At 40.3% G+C, this 19,968-nt stretch overlaps 1 protein-coding gene across 10 annotated transcripts in view; it reads right to left on the bottom strand.

The window, feature by feature from the left end:
* CCDC88A (coiled-coil domain containing 88A) overlaps nt 1-19,968 on the bottom strand; it is a 131,246-nt gene extending 111,278 nt beyond the window's left edge. For all 10 annotated transcript variants that reach the window (XM_050754610.1, XM_050754611.1, XM_050754617.1 and 7 more), the window contains exons 1-2: nt 19,068-19,968; nt 18,871-18,971 (exon numbers count right to left, since the gene is read on the bottom strand). In XM_050754610.1, coding sequence (XP_050610567.1) covers nt 18,871-18,971; nt 19,068-19,130 — 164 coding nt within the window. In that variant the 5' untranslated portion in view covers nt 19,131-19,968. The remainder of the gene's footprint in view (nt 1-18,870; nt 18,972-19,067) is intronic.

Genomic DNA, 19,968 nt, shown 5'->3' with positions numbered 1-19,968 from the left:
CAATTTCAAGTCAACCATCTTCCTTTATAAGATGAAAAGTAAAAAAATGCTTTAGTGACAAATAGCCTAATACAGCTCAAATCTGTTCAACCAGGAGTTAAATGCAACATGGCAGTAAAAGACGGCCTCAAGCAATTTCACATTTATAAATGACCTACTTATGACAAGTTGCGTTAATTTCAATTAAAATAATAAACAGACAGTAGTATTATCAACCATTGTATATAAAAATTTATAAATCAGGAAAAAATATGAAGTTAAACTTAGCAATTTTGCAACACTAATACTCTAAGATTTGGTCCCTGTATGACCAAGGATTATTTCTTTACTTATTCATTAACTAATATATATAAGAAACAGAAATCTGATAGTTTTTAATGGCTCTATGCTTTTCTCCTCCAGACTGTAAACCTGTTGTATGTCCTCTTGGACCATCTGTTCTGTGTTGGTGCTTAACTGATGGGGGTTTTTGATCATGGCACTGTAATTTAAAACTACGGTTGTAGTGTGGTCTTTTAAAATTTTTGAGATAAATTATATAATAACATAACTATGTAATATTTGCATGTCACCATGATACATCTGAAATAACTAATTTACGTATCTAACTTTAAGTGTGAATAAACCAGAATGTTTGCTTGATGAAAAATAATTAACTGGGTAAACAGCACCACCATTAAGGGTTATCCAAGTATCCAAGTAGTAAGGTATTTCAGGAAAATTAGTGGCTTTCTTATTTTGCAGCACTGTTTGGAGGGTACATTACAGAAAATTAGTGGTTATAAGGGAAAAAATGTATTGGCTAGAGGAGGTGGCTCATACCCATAATCCCAGCACTTTGGGAGGCTAAGGCCAGAGAATCACTTCAGGCCAGGAGTTTGAGACCAACCTGTACAACATAACATAGCAAGACTCCCTGTCTACAAAAAAACAATTTTTAATTAGCTGAGGATAGTGGTGTGTGCCTGTAGACCTAGCTACGCAGGAGGCTAAGGCAGGAGGATCACTTGAGGCCAGGAGTTAGAAGCTGCAGTGAACTATGATCTCACCACTGCATTCCTGGATGAGAGAGCAAGACTCTGTCTCAAAAAAAAAAAAAATATATATATATATATATATATTCCTTCAACTCAATTTCTTCCCACTTTCATAAATTCAATTACTTTGCATGACAGCCAACAAGTCTAATATTAATATAAGCTTTTACCTATCTACAGAATATTTTCACATATATTAACTATCTTGATCTTCACACTGACTGAACAGGTCATTCTTGGAGAGGTACGTGACATATAATTACCATACAGAGATTACAGACACAGTCTCTCATGTTTTTGTTCGCATAATTTTGGACACATTAAGTTACCTTTTCAAAAGTTGGAAAATCTATGACATTTTCTCGTTAGTCCAACATTAAGCTAGCAGTAAAGCATGATATTCACTGATTTAGCAAACAGAAGTAATGCTTTAATTTAAAAACTGCAAATGGACGCAAAAATAATTAAAATCCAGTACTATACATATACTTTACTTTGGTTTCATCTAAACTTAATAAAATGGCTGAACCCACCCTTTATTTATTAGAATGTCAACTTAGCCCTTCAAATATTAAGTTAGCAGTTTTTTAACTTTTGGTTTCAGAACCCCTTTTTACTCTTAAAAAATTACTGCAGATTCCCAAAGAGCTTTTGTTTATGTGCATTATATCTATCTATATTTACTATAATAAAATTTAAAATAAAGAATTTTTTAAAATATTAATTCACCTAAACATAACAGTGTTTGTTAACATAAGGAACATTTTTATAACTTTTTCAAAACATAACATTTTAGTGGGAAATAACATTCTTTCACTTCTTTGCAAATCTCAGTGTTTGGCTTAATAGAATACAGCTGTATTCTTAAACCTGCTTCTGCATTCAGTGTGCTGTGATACATTGTTTTTGCTTTAAGAAATAATGACTTCACACAAGTATGTAATTAGAAAAAGGAAAATTATGATTGGCACATTCACACAATTATTGATAATCTTTGATATTACCAATATCCAGTAAAGGTTATTTCTTAAAGGTTAAGTGCAATGTGGAATCTAAATATCAATGAACTTTTCTTTCTCTGTTTTACATTAAAATCCATTGGTCTATCTGGCACGTTCAACGGATCTTTTAACTATGTATGCGTAACTTCTTAACATTATTCATTGGCCATTTAGAAATTATTGGTTCTCTGAATTATACAGATCTTCCAAATGTCAGCACATTTTATTACTTTAAAAAAAAAAACAGCCAGGCACGGTGGCTCACGCCTGTAATCCCAACACTTTGGGAGGCCGAGGGGGGTGGATCACGAGGTCAGGAGATGGAGACCATCCAGGCTAACACGGTGAAACCCTGTCTCTACGAAAAATGCAAAAAATTAGCCGGGCATGGTGGCAGGCACCTGTAATCCCAGCTACTTGGGAGGCTGATGCAAGAGAATGGTGTGAACCGGGAGGCGGAGCTTGCAGTAAGCTGAGATCAAGCCATGGCACTCCAGTCTGGGCGACAGAGCAAGACTCCGTCTTAAAAAAACAAACAAACAAAAAACAAAACACATTCATTAATATCATCTCCAATCTCATCAGAAAAGTCTTTAAATATTGAGTAGCTGTCAAGTCCATGTTTTCTGTAAATCAAATTTCATCACTGACAACAATCAGTTGTTTTCCCTGAAGTGACAGGCTCACTTTATTCATTTCTGAGGAACTGTCTGCCCAGTACTCAAGTACTAACAACCAGTTTGTCTGTCATTCTTTCAAATAAAAATGGTGTTCCAAAAAACAGGGACTACTTCAACCTTGCAACTCAAAAATCATGAATACCTTTTCTTGAGATAATCATTGAGCAAGAACATTATATATGGTTCCCATTTTGCCCACAGAAGGTTAAATAGATTCAAGGGTCAAGACCCAACAAAATAACTTTCACTGCTTCATCAAGGACATGGTGAAACTGGGTTTATTTATATATATCTTACAAGTATATAATGAGAAAAATACAATGATTGCCCATACAGTTTGGTACAATTCCTTGATTCATACTAAAATGTCAGCAGTTTTACTAACCTTTGCTTTTGCACCATCAGTGCTTTAGCAACACACAAAAAAAGGCAAAGGACATCTTAGTAGTATTATGAAAATAATTCTGATCTGACAGACAAACCTTGAAGGAATCTCTGTGCTAGCAGGGGTCTGATCTCATTTGAGAACTACTGTATTAGGTAATTCAATTCCTGTTGTTGGTATAGAGACCTGGGGACTTAATAATATGCTAATCTAGAACATTCACTTATATGGTTGCCAACCTCATGACCAGTAACTGAAACAAAAGAAGGCTGTTTATAGATTCAATGGACAGCACTGATCTGTGATGGAACATTTTACCCATCGTCCCTAAGCCCTAAGATTGGGTCACAGAAGTTGGTTTTAATCAGTATTCTAGAGTAGTAATTGCTCCAGATCTACTTAGGCCTAGAGACTCAAAAAATTCCAAAGTGAGCTGATATACAGTCAGGTATTTCCCTTGATCAGTGACAGACTTACCTACTATGGCTTTCACTCCCATACTATCAATTCAGTATAGTAAGGCTTCTTAATCTGTACTCCCCACCTAAGGTAATTTAAATAGTTCACTTGATTAATTATGGGTGACAAGTATCACTTTCATTTTTGAGAAGAAAGCCCTTTAAAATGAGAAAAAAATCCCAAAGAACAATCTCTTCTAATTAATGAATTAAATTTAGTCATGGAAACTTACCTTAAGTAAGCAGTTTTTAAATTTGGTAAGAAAATCTTTTTTCCAATCACCAATTTCTCTGATTTTTTTTTTAAAGTCCCCATACAGGACAACTCTAAGTATATGAATAAGATTACCACAATATTCGTTTGTCTTTTTCAGTGTACCAGTAAAGTGCTCCAAATGGATCAACGCTAACTTCATTATAAACCCACCAATTAAAGGCAAAATAATAGATACCTATTACAAAAGCACTAAGACAAACAAAAATTAAATTAGAAATATAATAAAAAGTAAAATAGAAGACAAAAAATAGCCACACATACATTCAAGATGCGATGAACCAAGTTAGAGGAAAGATACACATACAGAAAGGTAAGGAATTATTAATAGACAAGTTAACAAAACTTGCAGTCATGTTCTACAAATGGTCCATGAGAAAGAAACTGTTTTGGGGACCTCCAATTTAGCAAAAGAGTTGTTTTTTCGAGACAGAGTCTCGCTCTGTCGGCCAGGCTGGAGTGCAGTGGCACGATCTCGGCTCACTGCAACCTCTGCCTCCCGGGTTCAAGCAACTCTCCTGCCTCAGCCTCCTGAGTAGCTGGGGTTACAAGCATGTGCCACCACACCCAGCTAATCTTTGTATTTTTAGTAGAGATGGGGTTTCACCATGTTGGCAAAGCTGGTCTCAAACTGATCTCAGGTAATCCGCCCACCTCGGCCTCCCAAAGTTCTGGGATTACAGGCATGAGCCACCACGCCCGGCCACTAAATAGGTTTTAAAAGGCAAAGGAACAAATGACCTAAGATTTTAAAATACTGTATTGTACTATTCCTCAACTTGGTTCCTCCCCTAAGGCAAGTCTCCTCACCATTTCCCAAATCATACATGCAGTATGCTTTCCCCCCAAAATGCTTCCTTGGCCTAAAATACCCTCTCCTCATGGATAGCTATCCAAGTCCAGTCACCTTTCAAGGTTTAAATCAAATCTAACTTCCTTCACAGATAGGTTTCCCTGACTAACCATACCTTCGGGGCCAAACCTAACTTCTAGACATCGGGGCTCCCTAATTTATTCCAGTTCACACGCCCGCACAACTCACTCTCTCAGCACACTCTCTCTCTCAAAAGAAACATGAAACCCATACAGATTAATGAAAAAAAAAAGAAGAAAAAAAAAAGCAACCTAATAACCAGAGATTTGTTTTCAAATACCTGCTTGGGATCATTCACTATTAACTACAGGTTTGTCTTAGTCAGTACACACATTCAGTACTATGCTTCGGGGTCCCCAACCCCTGGGCCGAGGACTAGTCTAGGGCCGTGGCCTGTTTGGAACCAGTCTGCACGGCAGGAGGTGAACGGTGGGCAGGTGAGCTTTACCACCTGAGCTCCGCCTCCTGTCAGACTGGCGGCAGCATTAGATTCTCTTATGAGCACGAACCCTATTGTGAACTACCATACGAGAGATCTAGGTTGCCCATTCCTTATGAGAATCTAATGCCCCCCGCCCTGGTCCATGGAAAAAATTGTCCTCCATGAAAATGATCCCTACTGCCAAAAAGGTTGGGGGCTGCTGCTATACTTAATACTTAAGTTAAAAAAAAAAAAAAAGATACAGGCCAGGTGCGGCGGCTCACGCCTGTAATCCCAGCACTTTGGGAGGCTGAGGCAGGTGGATCACGAGGTCAGGAGATCGAGACCATCCTGGCTAACACGGTGAAACCCCGTCTCTACTAAAAATACAAAAAATTAGCCAGGCGTGGTGGCACGCCCTGTAGTCCCAGCAACTCAGAAGGCTGAGGCAGGAGAATCGCTTGAATCAAAGAGGCGGAGGTTACAGTGAGCCAAGATCAGGCCACTGCACTCCAGTAGCCTGGGCAACAGAGCGAGACTCTGTCTCAGGAAAAAAAAAAAATATATATATATATATATATATATAAATTCTGAATCATTACATGTACATTCTATTTGCAAAGGTGGAAATATAGTCTAATTCATTTGCAAACATACGAAATAAGGAGCTGGAAAAAATTAAGTTAACCTTCAAATATAAGAAAACTCACCCCATTTTCCCTAATTATTCAAGTTAACTGGGATATTACTACAGTTCACCTTTTAAACCATGGATTAGGGGTTTTGTCTTTCCATTGGTATTTCCCTGTAAATTCTCATCCTCCACTACTTTGTAGTAGTTCAGGTCTTAATCAAGGACTAGTGGCCGGGCGCGGTGGCTCACACCTGTAATCCCAGCACTTGGGAGGCTGAGGCAGGCTGATCACTTGAGGTGAAGAGTTGGAGAGCAGCCTGGCCAACATGGAAAAACCCCGTCTCTACTAAAAATACCAAAGAATAATTAGCCAGGTGTGGTGGTGCACAACTGTAATCCCAGCTACTCGTAAGGCTTAGGCATGAGAATCGCTTGATCCCAGGAGGTAGAGGCTGCAGTGAGCTGTGATCACACCACTGCACTCCAGCTTGGGTGACAGAGCGAGACCCTGTCTCAAAAAAAAAAAAAAAAATCAAAGACTAGTATCCAACATCTAAAACTAAACCAACTTCCTTGGTCCTTCACCACCCAGGGAAAGGAGGCATTAATAGTTATGTTATTGATGATAATGTGAAGTTCAACTTTTTTTCTAGCCTTCACTAGGAAAATCAGTCACATTAAGAATACAGGCCAGGCACAGTGGCCAATGCCTATAACCCCAGGACTCTGGGAGACCAAGACAGGAGGACTGCTTGAGCCCAGGAGTTCAAGACCAACCTAGGGAACAAAGTAGGACTCCATCTCCACAAAAAAAAAATCTTCATTAGCCAGGCATGGTGACACACACCTATAGTCCCAGCTATTCAGGCAGCTGAGGTGGGAGGATCGTCTGAGACTGGGAGGTCAAGGATGCAGTGAGCTGTGATCATCCCACTGCATTCCAGCCTGGGCAACACAGCAAGACCCCGTCTCAAAAAAAAAAAAAAAAAAAGAATACACTATCTAAAAATTTTTCATGAAGGACTACTGAGATACCTCACAAAGTTTGATTTTTAACGTAAGGACTATGTTAATATAAAAAGTTATGGGCTAGGCACGATGGCTCATGCCTGTAATCCCAGCACTTTGGGAGGCCGAGACAGGTGGATCACCTGATGTCAGGAGTTTGAGATCAGCCTGGCCAACATGGTGAAATCCCGTCTCTACTAAAAATACAAAAATTAGCCGGGCATGGTGGTGGGTGTCTATAATCCCAGCTACCAGGAAGGTTGACGCAGGAGAATTGCTTGAACCCAGGAGGCAGAGGTTGCAGTGAGCCGAGATCGCACCACTGTACTCCAGCCTGGGTGACAGAGGAAGACTCTGTCTCAAACAATAAATAAATAAAATAAAATAAAATGTTATAAACAATTACCTTTTTTTTCTTCCCCACTAATTATACTGCCCAGCTTTCTAGTTTAATTTTTTTTTTTTTTTTTTTTTTTGAGACAGAGTCTTGCTCTATCTTCCAGGCTGTAGTGCAGTGGCATGATCTCAGCTCACTACAGCCTCCACCTCCCAGGTTCAAGCAATTCTCCTGCCTCAGTCTCCCGAGTAGCTGGGATTACAGGCACTCACCACCATGCCCAGCTAATTTTTGTATTTTTAGTAGAGATGGGGTTTCAACATGTTGGCGTGGTTGGTCTCAAACTCTTCACCTCAAGTGATCCACCTGCGTCAGCCTCCCAAAGTGCTGGGATTACAGGTGTGAGCCACCGCACCTGGCCCCAGCTTTCTACTTTAATTCAAAATACTAACTTCTACCTGTAGTGTGAAATCAAGAGATCACAGTCTCATAAAAAAAAAAAAAGGAAGAAAATTCCTACTCAACTTTACTTATCTTCATTTTATTCTATTTTATCCACCCATTAGTATTGTCTAATCATAGTCCTAATCACTATTCAGAACTGCAACCTCCAAAATCTCAAATTCTGAACATCTACTTTGACCTCGACCTTCTATCTTTTCACCTTCTCTCACGCCCTCACTTCTAACCTACTCTTCCTTCATTCTTATTACAACTCTCAGAGGCGTCTGAACCACAGCAATTCCATCTTGAATAGGGGCTAGGTAAAATAAAGCTAAGACCTGCTGGGCTTCATTCCCAGCCAGTGGGGCATTCTAAGTCACAGGATGAGATAGGAGGTTGGCACAAGATACAAGTCATAAAGACCCCGCTGGCAAAACAGGTTGCAGTAAAGAAACTGGCCAGAACCCACCAAAACCAAGATGCTGACAAGAGTGTCCTCTGGTCGTTCCTCACTGCTACACTCCCACCAGTGCCATGACAGTTTACAAATGCCACGGCAATGGCAGGAAGTTACCCTATATGGTCTAAAAAGGGGAGGCATGAATAATCCACCCCTTGTTTTGCATATCATCAAGAAATAACCACAAAAATGGGCAATCAGCAGCCCTCATGGCTGCTCTGCCTGTGGAACAGCCATACTTATATTCCTCTACTTTCTTAATAAACTTGCTTTCACTTTATAGACTCGCCCTAAATTCTTTCTTGCCCGAGAGAACCCTCTCTTGGGGTCTGGACTGGGACCCCTTTCCAGCAACACAATCCTTAATCTCTAAGCTTCCTCCTAATCTTTGCTTTCTTCCTCACTTTAATGCTCACACATTATTATTCAACTATTCAGCTAAGAATCTGTAGTCTGTTTTTTCTCTCATCCCACGTCTGTTTATTCAGAATTCTGAATAAATTCTACAGGTATTTTTGTCAGTTTCCGAGCAGCTAAGCATTACTGGCTAGTCAACCATGCTCACTGGCTCAACTACAAATGTGTGGTTTCCAAATCTCAAATAAGCCATCAACCCTGCATGACAATACTTGTATTCATCTTTAACTGACACTCTTTGTGATTTCCTCTTAGCAGCTTTGTAAAATGTTTCCACTTTTCTCAAACCTAATTCCTCCACCGTTATTTACATCTTCATGCCTCTTTTTCATGCTATTTTCTTTGCTTAAAATGTCCTTCCTTCCACTCTCCCACTGCTTATGACTCCTGTTCAGTCTGATTTCTCCTACGGAGCTCTCATGTCCAGCTCAAACAGTTCCTCCAAGAAGCCTTTCCTCCATGTAAATCATCACTTCCCTTTCTGTGCGAACACTGTCTCAAGAACATAATTCATCATGGCACGGATACCACATTGCAATTTGTTTACATGCACCTCCCCCTTATCGTGGGCAAAGCATCCTATTCCTAGCATCTAGCAGTTTGTTACACAGTAAGCACTTAGAAACTATTCCCATATTAACTGATCTTTGAAGGAACTAGCCCTTCATCCCTTTCACCGAGTATTACACTTAGATCCTGACAAGAAAGAGCTCTGCCCTGAGTCCCACTCTGGCCCTCCTCGGCCCACATGCCTCCACTGGGAAAGGAGCCCACGTAAACAGGGGTATGTGCCTATATACCTCTTTTTTTTTTTTTTTTTTGAGACAGAGTCTCACTGTCACCCAAGCTGGAGTGCATTGGCGCAGTCTTGGCTCACTGCAACCTCCACCTCCCAGCTTCAAGCGAGTCTTCTGCCTCAGCCTCCCGAGTAGCTGGGATTACAGGGGCCCGCCAACATGCCCGGCTAATTTTTGTATTTTTAGTAGAGACGGGGTTTCACCATGTTGGCCTGGCTGATCTTGAACTCCTGATCTCAAGTGATCCACCGGCCTCGGCCACCCAAGATGCTGGGATTACAGGCGTGAGCCCCCATGCCTGGCCTACCTACCCACTTTTAAATGACACTCCAGGTACCCAGAACTTTGCAATTTCTTGCCCAAACACTTTTAACTCAATTTCAGGGCTCACACAGGCCTCTTTCCTAGGTCTGTCCTTAGAATAGACTGTGCCACACTTGTGTACACCCTTGGGCCAAGGAGTACTTGTTTGGGGATGGGAGTACAAGAGCTTAGACCTTGTGCATGCATGCAAGGTGTTCACAGCATGTACATGAGACCTCTTTGTGGTGCCAGAAAGAGCCAGGGATGGGGGGAGGAGGTTGGGCTTAACCACATTCTGCTGCAAAACTGTGAATTTATGAATTCTAAATTCCACAGATTTTAAATTTGAACCTTTCAAGTCATTATGAAGGTATATTTATCAAGAGAAAAGACTAGAATATAGTTAATGATTTGCTGGCCTGGTTTATAAGCTTTAAATATTTAGGCCTATTGTGGTAAATGAATGCTTATCCTGGATCTTACAAATGTTAAGGGGAGATCTCCTCTCACTCAGAGTGAAGTTAATCAGTTTTATCCACCAATTTTTATTAAACTAGGCCAGGTACAGTGGCTCACGCCTCTAATCTCTGCATTTTGGGAGGCTGAGGTGGTGGACTGCTTGAGCCCAGGAGATTGAGACGAGTGTGGACAACATGGCAAAACTCTGCCTCTACAAAAAAAAAAAAACCAAAGAAAAGAAAATTCGCCAGGCATGGTAGTAGTCCTAGCTACTCAGGAGGCTGAGATGAGAGGATCGCTTGAGCCCAGGATGCATAAGTTGCAGTGAACCAAGATTTTGCCACTACATTCCAGCCTGGGCAACAGACAGAGACCCTGTCTCAAAGAAAAAAAAAAAAAGAAAGATTATTAAACTAGCAAAATAGATCTAAGAAGCCATAAAAATAGAATCAGGAATAAAGAGAACATTTAAAGTAATTTTCCTTTTTTTTTTTTTTTTTTTTGAGACAGAGTCTCGCTCTGTCGCCCAGGCTGGAGTGCAGTGGCGCAATCTCGGCTCACTGCAAGCTCCGCCTCCCGGGTTCACGCCATTCTCCTGCCTCAGCCTCCTGAGTAGCTGGGACTACAGGCACCCGCCACCGCGCCCGGCTAATTTTTTGTATTTTTAGTAGAAACGGGGTTTCACCGTGGTCTCGATCTCCTGACCTTGTGATCCGCCCGCCTCGGCCTCCCAAAGTGCTGGGATTACAGGCGTGAGCCACCGCGCCCGGCAAGTAATTTTCCAATTTCAATAACTAGCTAAATATTAAATGACTGATTGAGGATTTAAACTTTCAGGTCCATGTTTTTGTTTTTGCCCTCCTACCACTCTGACTCTCCAAAAGCAGCCAGTTTACTAATTAATAAATTAAGTATTATACAGATGTCCCAATACCAAGTATAATCTCAAATACTATTTCTAAATATTGAAAACTTCATACCTAGAATGGTATCAAACTGTTTCGTGGATCCTAAAAGTCAACTGGTGTCCTATTGAAAGAGTTGGTCTTCCTTTCCATTTATCCTGTGAGAACTAGTTTCCCGTAATATACATTAAGAGAAAATTTTCAGTTAAAAAATTTAAAAATACTCTCATGTATAACATCTAGTTCACCTGTTCTTCTCTAGGTTTTCATCATTTCTGTAGTTTAACTAAATATGAATCATACTGAGAACAAGGCAATCATGAAGGACTTTTCTTGAAGACAGTCCAATACAAAGCTGTGGACAAAAAAATCTCAACATGGCCCAGGTGCGGTGGCTCACGCCTGTAATCCCAGCATGAGATTTTGGCAGGCTGAGGCGGGCAGATCACTTGAGGTCAGGAGTTCGAGACCAGCCTGGCCAACATGGTGAAATCCTGTCTCTATTAAAAATACAAAACTTAGCCAGGTATGGTGGTGGGCACCTGTAATCCCAACTACTCAGGAGGCTGAGGCAGGAGAATCAGTTGAACCTGGGAGGAGGAGGTTGCAGAGAGCCGAGATCACGCCACTGTACTCCAACCAAGGTGACAGAGTAAGACTCTGTCTCAAAAAACAAACAAACAAACAACAACAAAAAACACAACATATTGGACAGGAAAGTTATTGGAAACCAAACTGAAAGCACTCTATACTCTAATACTATAAAAAACTATGGACCATGAAATCTTGTTCCAATCACCTTGCCTCAAAGGAGATACAACATAGGTGGGAAAAATATACAATAAAGGTAATTAAAACAAATACGGGGACAGAGAGAGAACCAATGAAAAGGAGAAATAGAAGAAAAACTAAAAAAATAAACTAAATTCTACAGTACTAAAACTAGAAGGTATTCTCAAAATTTTGAAAATTAATACAATTATAGCTATCTTCACTTAGTTCTTCAACATTTACTTACAACTTACGACATGCTAACTTCTATGCTAGGTGCTGGTGATACATGCTAAGTACTAGGTTAGGTGCTAGCAATATATGAGACAAAACATCTAGCCCCTAAACAGTAATAAAGCAGAGCAATAGCTACTCAGGTGAAGGTACTTCAGAATCATAAGCAAGAAAACAACTCTGCCTGGGGACTTCACAAGGTATTAAAGGAAGAGCAGGAATTGGTTAGTCAAAGAAAAGGGTAAGGATAGTCTAGAACAGGAGAGCCTAATCCCTGGGCCATGGATTGGGTCCATGGCTTGTTTGGAAAGCCACACAGCAGGAGATGAGTGGTGGGGGGGCAAGCATTACTGCCTGAGCTCCGCCTCCTGTCAGATCAGCGAAGACATTAGATTCTCACAGGAACACAAACCCTATTGTGAACTGCGCATGCAAGGGATCTAGGCTGCATGCTCCTCATGAGAATATAAAGGCTGATGATCTGAGGTGAAACAGTTTCATCCTGAAACCATCTCCCCTCAGCCTGGGTCCATGTAAAAATTGTCTTCCATGAAACCAGTCCCTGGTGCCAAAAAGGTTGGGGACTGCTGCTCTAGAGGAAAATAATTCTAATGATAATAATATAAATAAAACAATCAAGAGCTAACATTTATTGGACACTTTCTATATGTTAAGCATTGTACATACATTATTCTATTTGATTCTCATAATAATCCTGTGACTTTTATCCCACTTACAAATTAAGTAACTTACTAAAGATCATACAGCTATATAGAGGTGACACTAACAGATCATACAAAACTAAGCTATAGGCCAGGCACAGTGGCTCATGCCTGTAATGCCAGCCACTTTGGGAAGCTGAGGTAGGAGGATCACTTGAGCCCAGGAATTCAAGACCAGCCTGGGCAAAAAAGTGATACCTGTTCTCTACAAAAAAATTTTTAAAAATTAGCCAAGTGCAGTAGCACATGCCTGCAGTCCCAGCTGCTTGGGAAGCTGAGGTGGGAGGATTGCTTGATCCCAGGAGTTTGAGGTTGCAGTGGGCTGCGATTGTGCCACTGCAGTCTAGCCTGGGTGACAGAGTGAGGTCCTGCCTCAAAAACAAACGAACAAAAAACTAAGCTGTGAACTATCATGATTTACTTGAGGAACTATAAGTAGCTAGATATAGTATAGCACAAGATAATAATAATGACAGCAACCAGGACTGGGGATATAGTGGGTCAACAAAACAGAAAATAGACATATCTGTCCCTGTCTTAGTAGAGATAATCCTTCCCCACCAGGAAGGAAACATTATCTCCCATCTTATAAATGTAGGAACTGTAATTTGGAGATGTTACGTTCACATACCAGTAATTAGCACAGCTAGAACTGAACTCAAGTCTATCTAACATAAGGCCCAAATTCATTCTACTTTACTACACATGGCTCTATTATTCAATCATTCAACAGAAATATAGCAAGAACCTACTGTTTGTCAAGCACTGCCCTAGGAATACAGAGACAAAAGATAGAGTCCCTGGCTTCAGGAAACCCACAGGCTAGTCAATAGAGTCAAGCAAAGAGTCAGGCTGGTTCGCACCTGTAATCCCAGCACTTTGGGAGGCTGAGGTGGGTGGATCGCTTGAGACGAGCCTGGGCAACATAGTGAAACTCCATCGCTACAAAAAATACAAAAACTAGGCCAGGCGCGGTGGCTCAAGCCTGTAATCTCAGCACTTTGGGAGGCCGAGACGGGCGGATCACAAGGTCAAGAGATCGAGACCATCCTGGCTAACCCGGTGAAACCCTGTCTCTACTAAAAAAATACAAAAAATTAGCCGGGCAAGGTGGCGGTGCCTGTAGTCCCAGCTACTCAGGAGGCTGAGGCAGGAGAATGGCGTGAACCCGGGAGGCGGAGCTTGCAGTGAGCTGAGATCCGGCCACTGCACTCCAGGCTGGGCGACAGAGCCAGACTCCGTCTCAAAAAAAAAACAAAAAACAAAAAACAAAAAATACAAAAACTAGTCAGGCGTGGTAGTGCGTGTCTGTGGTCCCAGGTACTTGGGAGGGAGAACAGCTTGAGCACGGGAGGTGAAGGCTGCAGTGAGCAGTGATCATGCCCCTGCACTCCAGCCTGGGCAACAGAGCAAGACCTTGTCTCCAAAAAAAAAAACCAAAAAAACAAAACAAAATAACAGGAGATGACTTCTGAAGTCCCTTCAAACCCAAGATTCTAAAGGAAAAGAAAGGCTATAACAAGTATATCACAATTACCAAGTGTTCCAAGTACAGTTCTCTATAACTATCTAACGGGTATGGATCTTAAATAATAATTCCAAATACTGTTCTGATACTATTAACAATTTTCTCAGTACTTAAAACCCTAAGACATCCATATTTTCAATCATTCAAGTAATATGAATTGCACATTTTTAAAATTTTAGGAGTATGAAATTAACTACAATGTCAGAAATTCCTTAAAAACTCACAGCAAGTAATATTCAAAACTGGCTCCAGAACTAAATGACATCTTAAACAGGAAAATGATTATTTCTACTTCACTGTCACCACGCCCTACAACTGATAAGTAACAATAAAGAAAAAAGATTTCAATCCACTGAAGTAGGAAAATGCCCTATAGTGTACAGAAGAGCTGGCCCATCATTCCAGATCTCTAAATAGCTTCCCTCTTCCTTCCCATTAGGTAAAGAGGATTGATGTCATGTTACAAGTTCTTACGAGATTATTTGATTCAAAAAGCTACTCAATGAAATTCAGGATTCATCTCTGAATACAGTAAATCCCAAGTCAGTGAACAGACTTCAAAATTGTGAGGCAGAGACAGTAAACAGTGTCGTGAAGAAGTCAGCTCTTCACTTTCAGAGTCTGGGTGCAAAACGGCAACACCAGAGTCATTAAATTAATCAATTTTCTTAGTCTTAATAAACATTTAAGATGAAAAACTTATATAACAAGGTTCCTAGCCAGGTGCGGTGGCTCACGCCTATAATCCCAACACTTTGGGAGGCCAAGGTGGGCGGATCATGAGGTCAGGAGATCGAGACCATCCTGGCTAACATGGTGAAACCCCGTCTCTACTAAAAAAATACAAAAAATTAGCCAGGCGTAGTGGTGGGTGCCCATAGCCCCAGCTACCCAGGAGCCTGAGGCAGGAGAATGGCATGAACCCAGGAGGTGGAGCTTGCAGTCAGCCGAGATCAAGCCACTGTACTCCAGTTTGGGCGCAGAGCGAGATGCTTTCAAAAAAAAAAAGTTTCTATAACAAAAGTCCATGTCACATCTAAAAGCAATAATATAAGACTAGCAGAGCAAAAATGTAATTAAAAGTATATAAACAGCCAGGCATTGTGGTGCACGTGCCTGTGGTCCCAGCTACTCAGGTGTCTAGGGTGGGAGGATGGCCTGAGCCCAGGAGTTTAAGGCCACAGTGCACTATGATCACATATTCCAGCCTGGCAACATAGCAAGACCCCATCTTGAAAAAAAAAAGTATATAAACATATTTTTACTGGTGGCCAGAGACCAAATTTGCCCTCCTCCCTGAAACAACTGGGGGGGAAAAAAAAGACAAAATACATAACATTTTTCAAGACATTGGACATCAGGCAACAAAAGACAGTGATCCCCAATAGATGGGAAACAAGCATGAATCCAACAACTGCTCCAGCATTACAGCCTTGAAAGAGTTTCCAGGCCACAGAACAGGAAGAGGGGAATCCAGACAGAGCACAATGGTCTGAGCTGAAGAGACAGAACTGAGTCTGGAGACAGCAAGGTAGCTAAAGGTGACAGCAAGGTAGCTAAAGTACACAGGGCAGAGTACTTAAGAGAGCTGCACAGTGAGAAAGATCTGCAAAGGGTATCCCTCAAGTGTGAGTACTTATCAGAATGTAAGTGTGAGGAAACTACCCAAAGATAGTGAAAGAAACACCAAAAAGATTGAGAGCGAACACCACCAAGTAGGTCCTGTTCCCACCAGCTAGAGTATTCGGAGGGGTTTTGCCTCAACAGTGTGACAGAGTGGTACTGCCTAACAAATCTTAAAAAGCATGTCCCCAAAAGATCAAACTGTTTTCAGGTAACTTAATGCATCCCAGAACAAAGCTCAAGATTTTTGTATTTAATGGAATACAAAAATATCCAGCACCAAACAAGTTAAAATTTCAAATGTCTGGCATCAAATAAAAAAAAAATCACCAGGTATGCAAAAGCAAGAAAACAGAATCCATAATGGGGAGAAATATCAATCAACCAAAACCAACCCCAAAATGACACAGACAGAATTAGTAGACATAGACATTAAGCCAATTATAACTATATTCCATATGTTCAAGAAGCTAGAGAAAAGACAGAGCAGGAAAAACAGACATGGAAGATATAAGACAATTTCTAGAGATGAAGCTATAATATCTGGAATGAAAAATACGGTGGGTGGGATCAAGAGCAGAATAAACATTGTAGAAGAAAAGATTAATAAGTTTGGAGACATCACAACAGACTATTCAAAATGAAACAAAGAAGACTGAAAGAAAATTGAATTAAACATCAGTAAGTTTTAAGACAACATCAAAGCGACTAGTATATATGTAATTGGACTTTCAAAAGGGTGAAGAGATAAAAAATATATATATATATATATAGTAGCAATAATGACTGAAACTTTTCTAAATTTGATAAAAACTACAAACCCACAGATCCAAGACACTCACCGAATTCTAAGCACAAGAAACATGGAAAATATATAAATAGTTTCACTTACAAAGGGTTCTTGCCCACAATTTAATTCTGTAATTAAATGTACTGTAGAAATTAGACTAGGCCTAACTTTTACATTTACTAGGTACAGAGTTACAACTACAACTGACACTTTATAATAAAGTACATTAAAGCATACATTAATCTAAGTGCTTAACAGAAATCCTAATGACTTCAAAATTAACAAAATACAGCTTTTAAAACAATGTATATTTTGTTGCCCTATCAGTTAAATAATTAAAATAAATTTGTGTTGATCTTCTTTTAGCAAATTATTCAAACAAAGCAAAAGTATACTTTTTTTCTTTTCTTTTCTTTTAATTTATATAGGTCATTTACAACAGAATTAGGACACCAAAAAAAAAAAAAAAAAAAAAATCTAAAGAAACTGAGAGGTGGAACTGAAAATACAGAAGCAGAGTTGTGGTTTGGAAAGGAGCTACCCCTCATGAAAAACAGCAACCTGGCAACCACTATTTTGGAATACCATCATTTTCAAAATATACATATATTTTTTAGCATAAAACTGCATTCGAAGTGGAAACAAACTAATGTATTTGTTTTTAGCACCTCAGTTAAGTATTTAGGATGCAAAAAAAAAAACCAAATTTTTTTGGAAAAAGAATCGTTCAAATAAAATTAAAGTGGAAAACTAAAGTAATCTATTTCCCTATTTTTGCGAACACACATTTTTTTTTAGCACACAAATTCAAAATTTTCTGTCTAAAAATAAGCACATAAAGAGACATAGGGGAACAAGTTCTGAATATCTAGTGTAATGGCTACCCTTTCTGTCATGTAGTTTCCCCAAAACAGAAGTCAGTTTATTATCCTACCATTTTGCTTAGGAAATAGTTAGATATTTTGAGGATAAAAAATAATTCCATTACACAGCTGTCAAAAATATATTTACTAACCCTGGAAATAATGTCTACGCTCTTTTTTCCTTTCTTAAGGAAAACATATATACATATTCAGATAACATACATATTTCTTTGGGTGCCTATGAAAATAAAACACTGGTTGAAAATGTATAATAGTATAATACTTCCCTGTAGGATCAACACGTACATGAAAAACAGCCCACAAATATCTTTGAGCACATAGAGAAGTTAACGAGAGCAATTTTTTATAGATTTGACTTCTACCGTCTTAAACATAAAAATCTAAATCAATAAAATACAAACTTGATAAGGTTATCAGAGCAGTAAGGTAGACTTATTCTCTAGTAACAACTATTCATTAATAACACACCGATTTCCCATACATATGAAAGTTCCAAACTACCTCTTCTAATCAGATTTTATTAAAGAGAAATAAGCCTAAGTACGCATTACTTTGAGCACAACTGAAAAATTCAGTTTGATAAACTACATTAGCGTACTTAGAATGCACGTATGCTACAATATCTGTAATTGGATAAAAACTGAGTTTTAATTTTACTAATCCAGCTACCAATATACTTTCACTATTCAATTCCCATCTCAAAAGCATACTTTCCTACTTAGTACAAACCCAATATTATAAACACAAAAGACAAAGATTTGCCCACTAAGTCGTTATCTAATTGTTATTAAGACTTGATACTTGCATTTCAAAACCTGTAAGAATACCTTAAAATGATCCCTAAAATATTAAGCAACCTAATAATTCACACAATAAATCATCTCATCAAGCTTTAGTTATTACAGGCATTTAAATTACTTACTACAGCAAGAGTCCTCACCAATCAGAACCGTTTGAAATTTTCCCTTCTGAAATCTGCTATTACTTAACGAGTTTCAAATTTTGAGCCACTTATTTCTAGATATAAAGGTTAATAAGAAACATTTCTGCATCAAATGCACATAACTTCACAGTAAAGTCTTTTTTCCTATCTTAAGAAACCAGATTCTCATTCTCTCTTTTATTTTACCAAATTATCAAAGAAGACACAATGTGGCTTGGATTTCAGTACTGAAGACAAGTGACGATACATGGTTGACAGAATGAAAAATTAAAGTTTCACAATTTTAACAGGTAGAATTACTAGGTTGTGATAATGGGCTGAGCGCATAACATTATCATTCCTTTCAAGATCTAATTCTTAAACCACCTGAATTTTTCTGGCCAATGAAGCAAATTAGGGGCTTAAAACATCGTGTCTCAAAGTTCACCGTATGCTATTTCTCAAAGAAAACAAGTTACCTAGGAAAGAAGGAAGAACTTACATTTGGAGCATGACCTGGTTCAGGAACACCCCATCCACCAAAGCCACATATTCATCAAGGTTGGTCCCATTTCCTGCAGTCAGAGGTCCAAACGTTTTAACCTAGAACAGAAGGATCACCACGACATGAACGCCCACCTCCATCTCTGCAGCCACAAATAACGCAGCAAAATATACAATAAAGGACACCCCACTTACCCAAGTGACCAAGGGGCTGGTCATGAACTGCTCCAGAAGGGGAGTAAAAATTTCGTTCTCCATTTTACAGAGTATGTATTTGAAAAAAGGAACTACCACAAAAATACGCCTAGAGAATTGGTCACTAAACGTGGAAGTAAGTATAAATCAATGAAAGTCCATTTCGGCAAGGGAGGAAAATCCCATCGTGGAGGAGGGGGGCACTCTCCCTCCTCAAAAAACACCCCAGAGGGAAACAAGCCGAAATCCCAAGAAGCGGCTTCGACGACGGACACCACGAGCAGCAGCCTGCGCTGGAAATGTCTGTACCGGGCGAGGAGGGGCAGAGAAAAGGCATCTGGAGGAGGAGGAAGGGAAAGGGGGCTGGAGCCCAAGACAAAAAGCCCGTCAAGGTTGTCCAGCTCCTGGAGGAGCCAGACCAGCGAAACTGCTCCCAATGAATCAATCCCAACGTGGGCTAAATGAAATACGTTAGACAGAGACCACGTTAAGGATTCCGAGGGGCCGCCAGACTCGACCTCGGCGTTCCGACCTCTACACGTTCCACCCACCGATGGGCATGGAGCCGCTTTCGACCCGCGGAGCCTCCACTGCCCGCAGCCCCTCAGCACCAACAGGCAGGGCTCACCCCTTCCCCCCGAACAGACACCATCCCTCCGCCGCCCTCAAGCCTTGCCTCCAGCCCCCTTCCCCTCCCGGGGGTGGGGGCTTGAATGCGTGTCCCTAACCCCCCAGCTTCCTAAGCCCTGCCAGCCTTTTCAGCGCTTCTCTGGGAATCCCTGGCACAAAATCACCGCCGCGCTCCAGCCTCCTCCGCCCTCTATGGAGAAGCCGGAGTAACGGCCTCAGAACCGCAGTGCCGCATCACACCCCACCCCTCGCCGCCCGCCAGAGCCGCCCG

This window comes from Macaca thibetana, chromosome 13 (genome assembly GCF_024542745.1).
Source record: "Macaca thibetana thibetana isolate TM-01 chromosome 13, ASM2454274v1, whole genome shotgun sequence".
In the NCBI taxonomy this organism is placed as follows: Eukaryota; Metazoa; Chordata; class Mammalia; order Primates; family Cercopithecidae; genus Macaca; species Macaca thibetana.
This window is presented reverse-complemented; position numbering and strand designations above follow the sequence as displayed.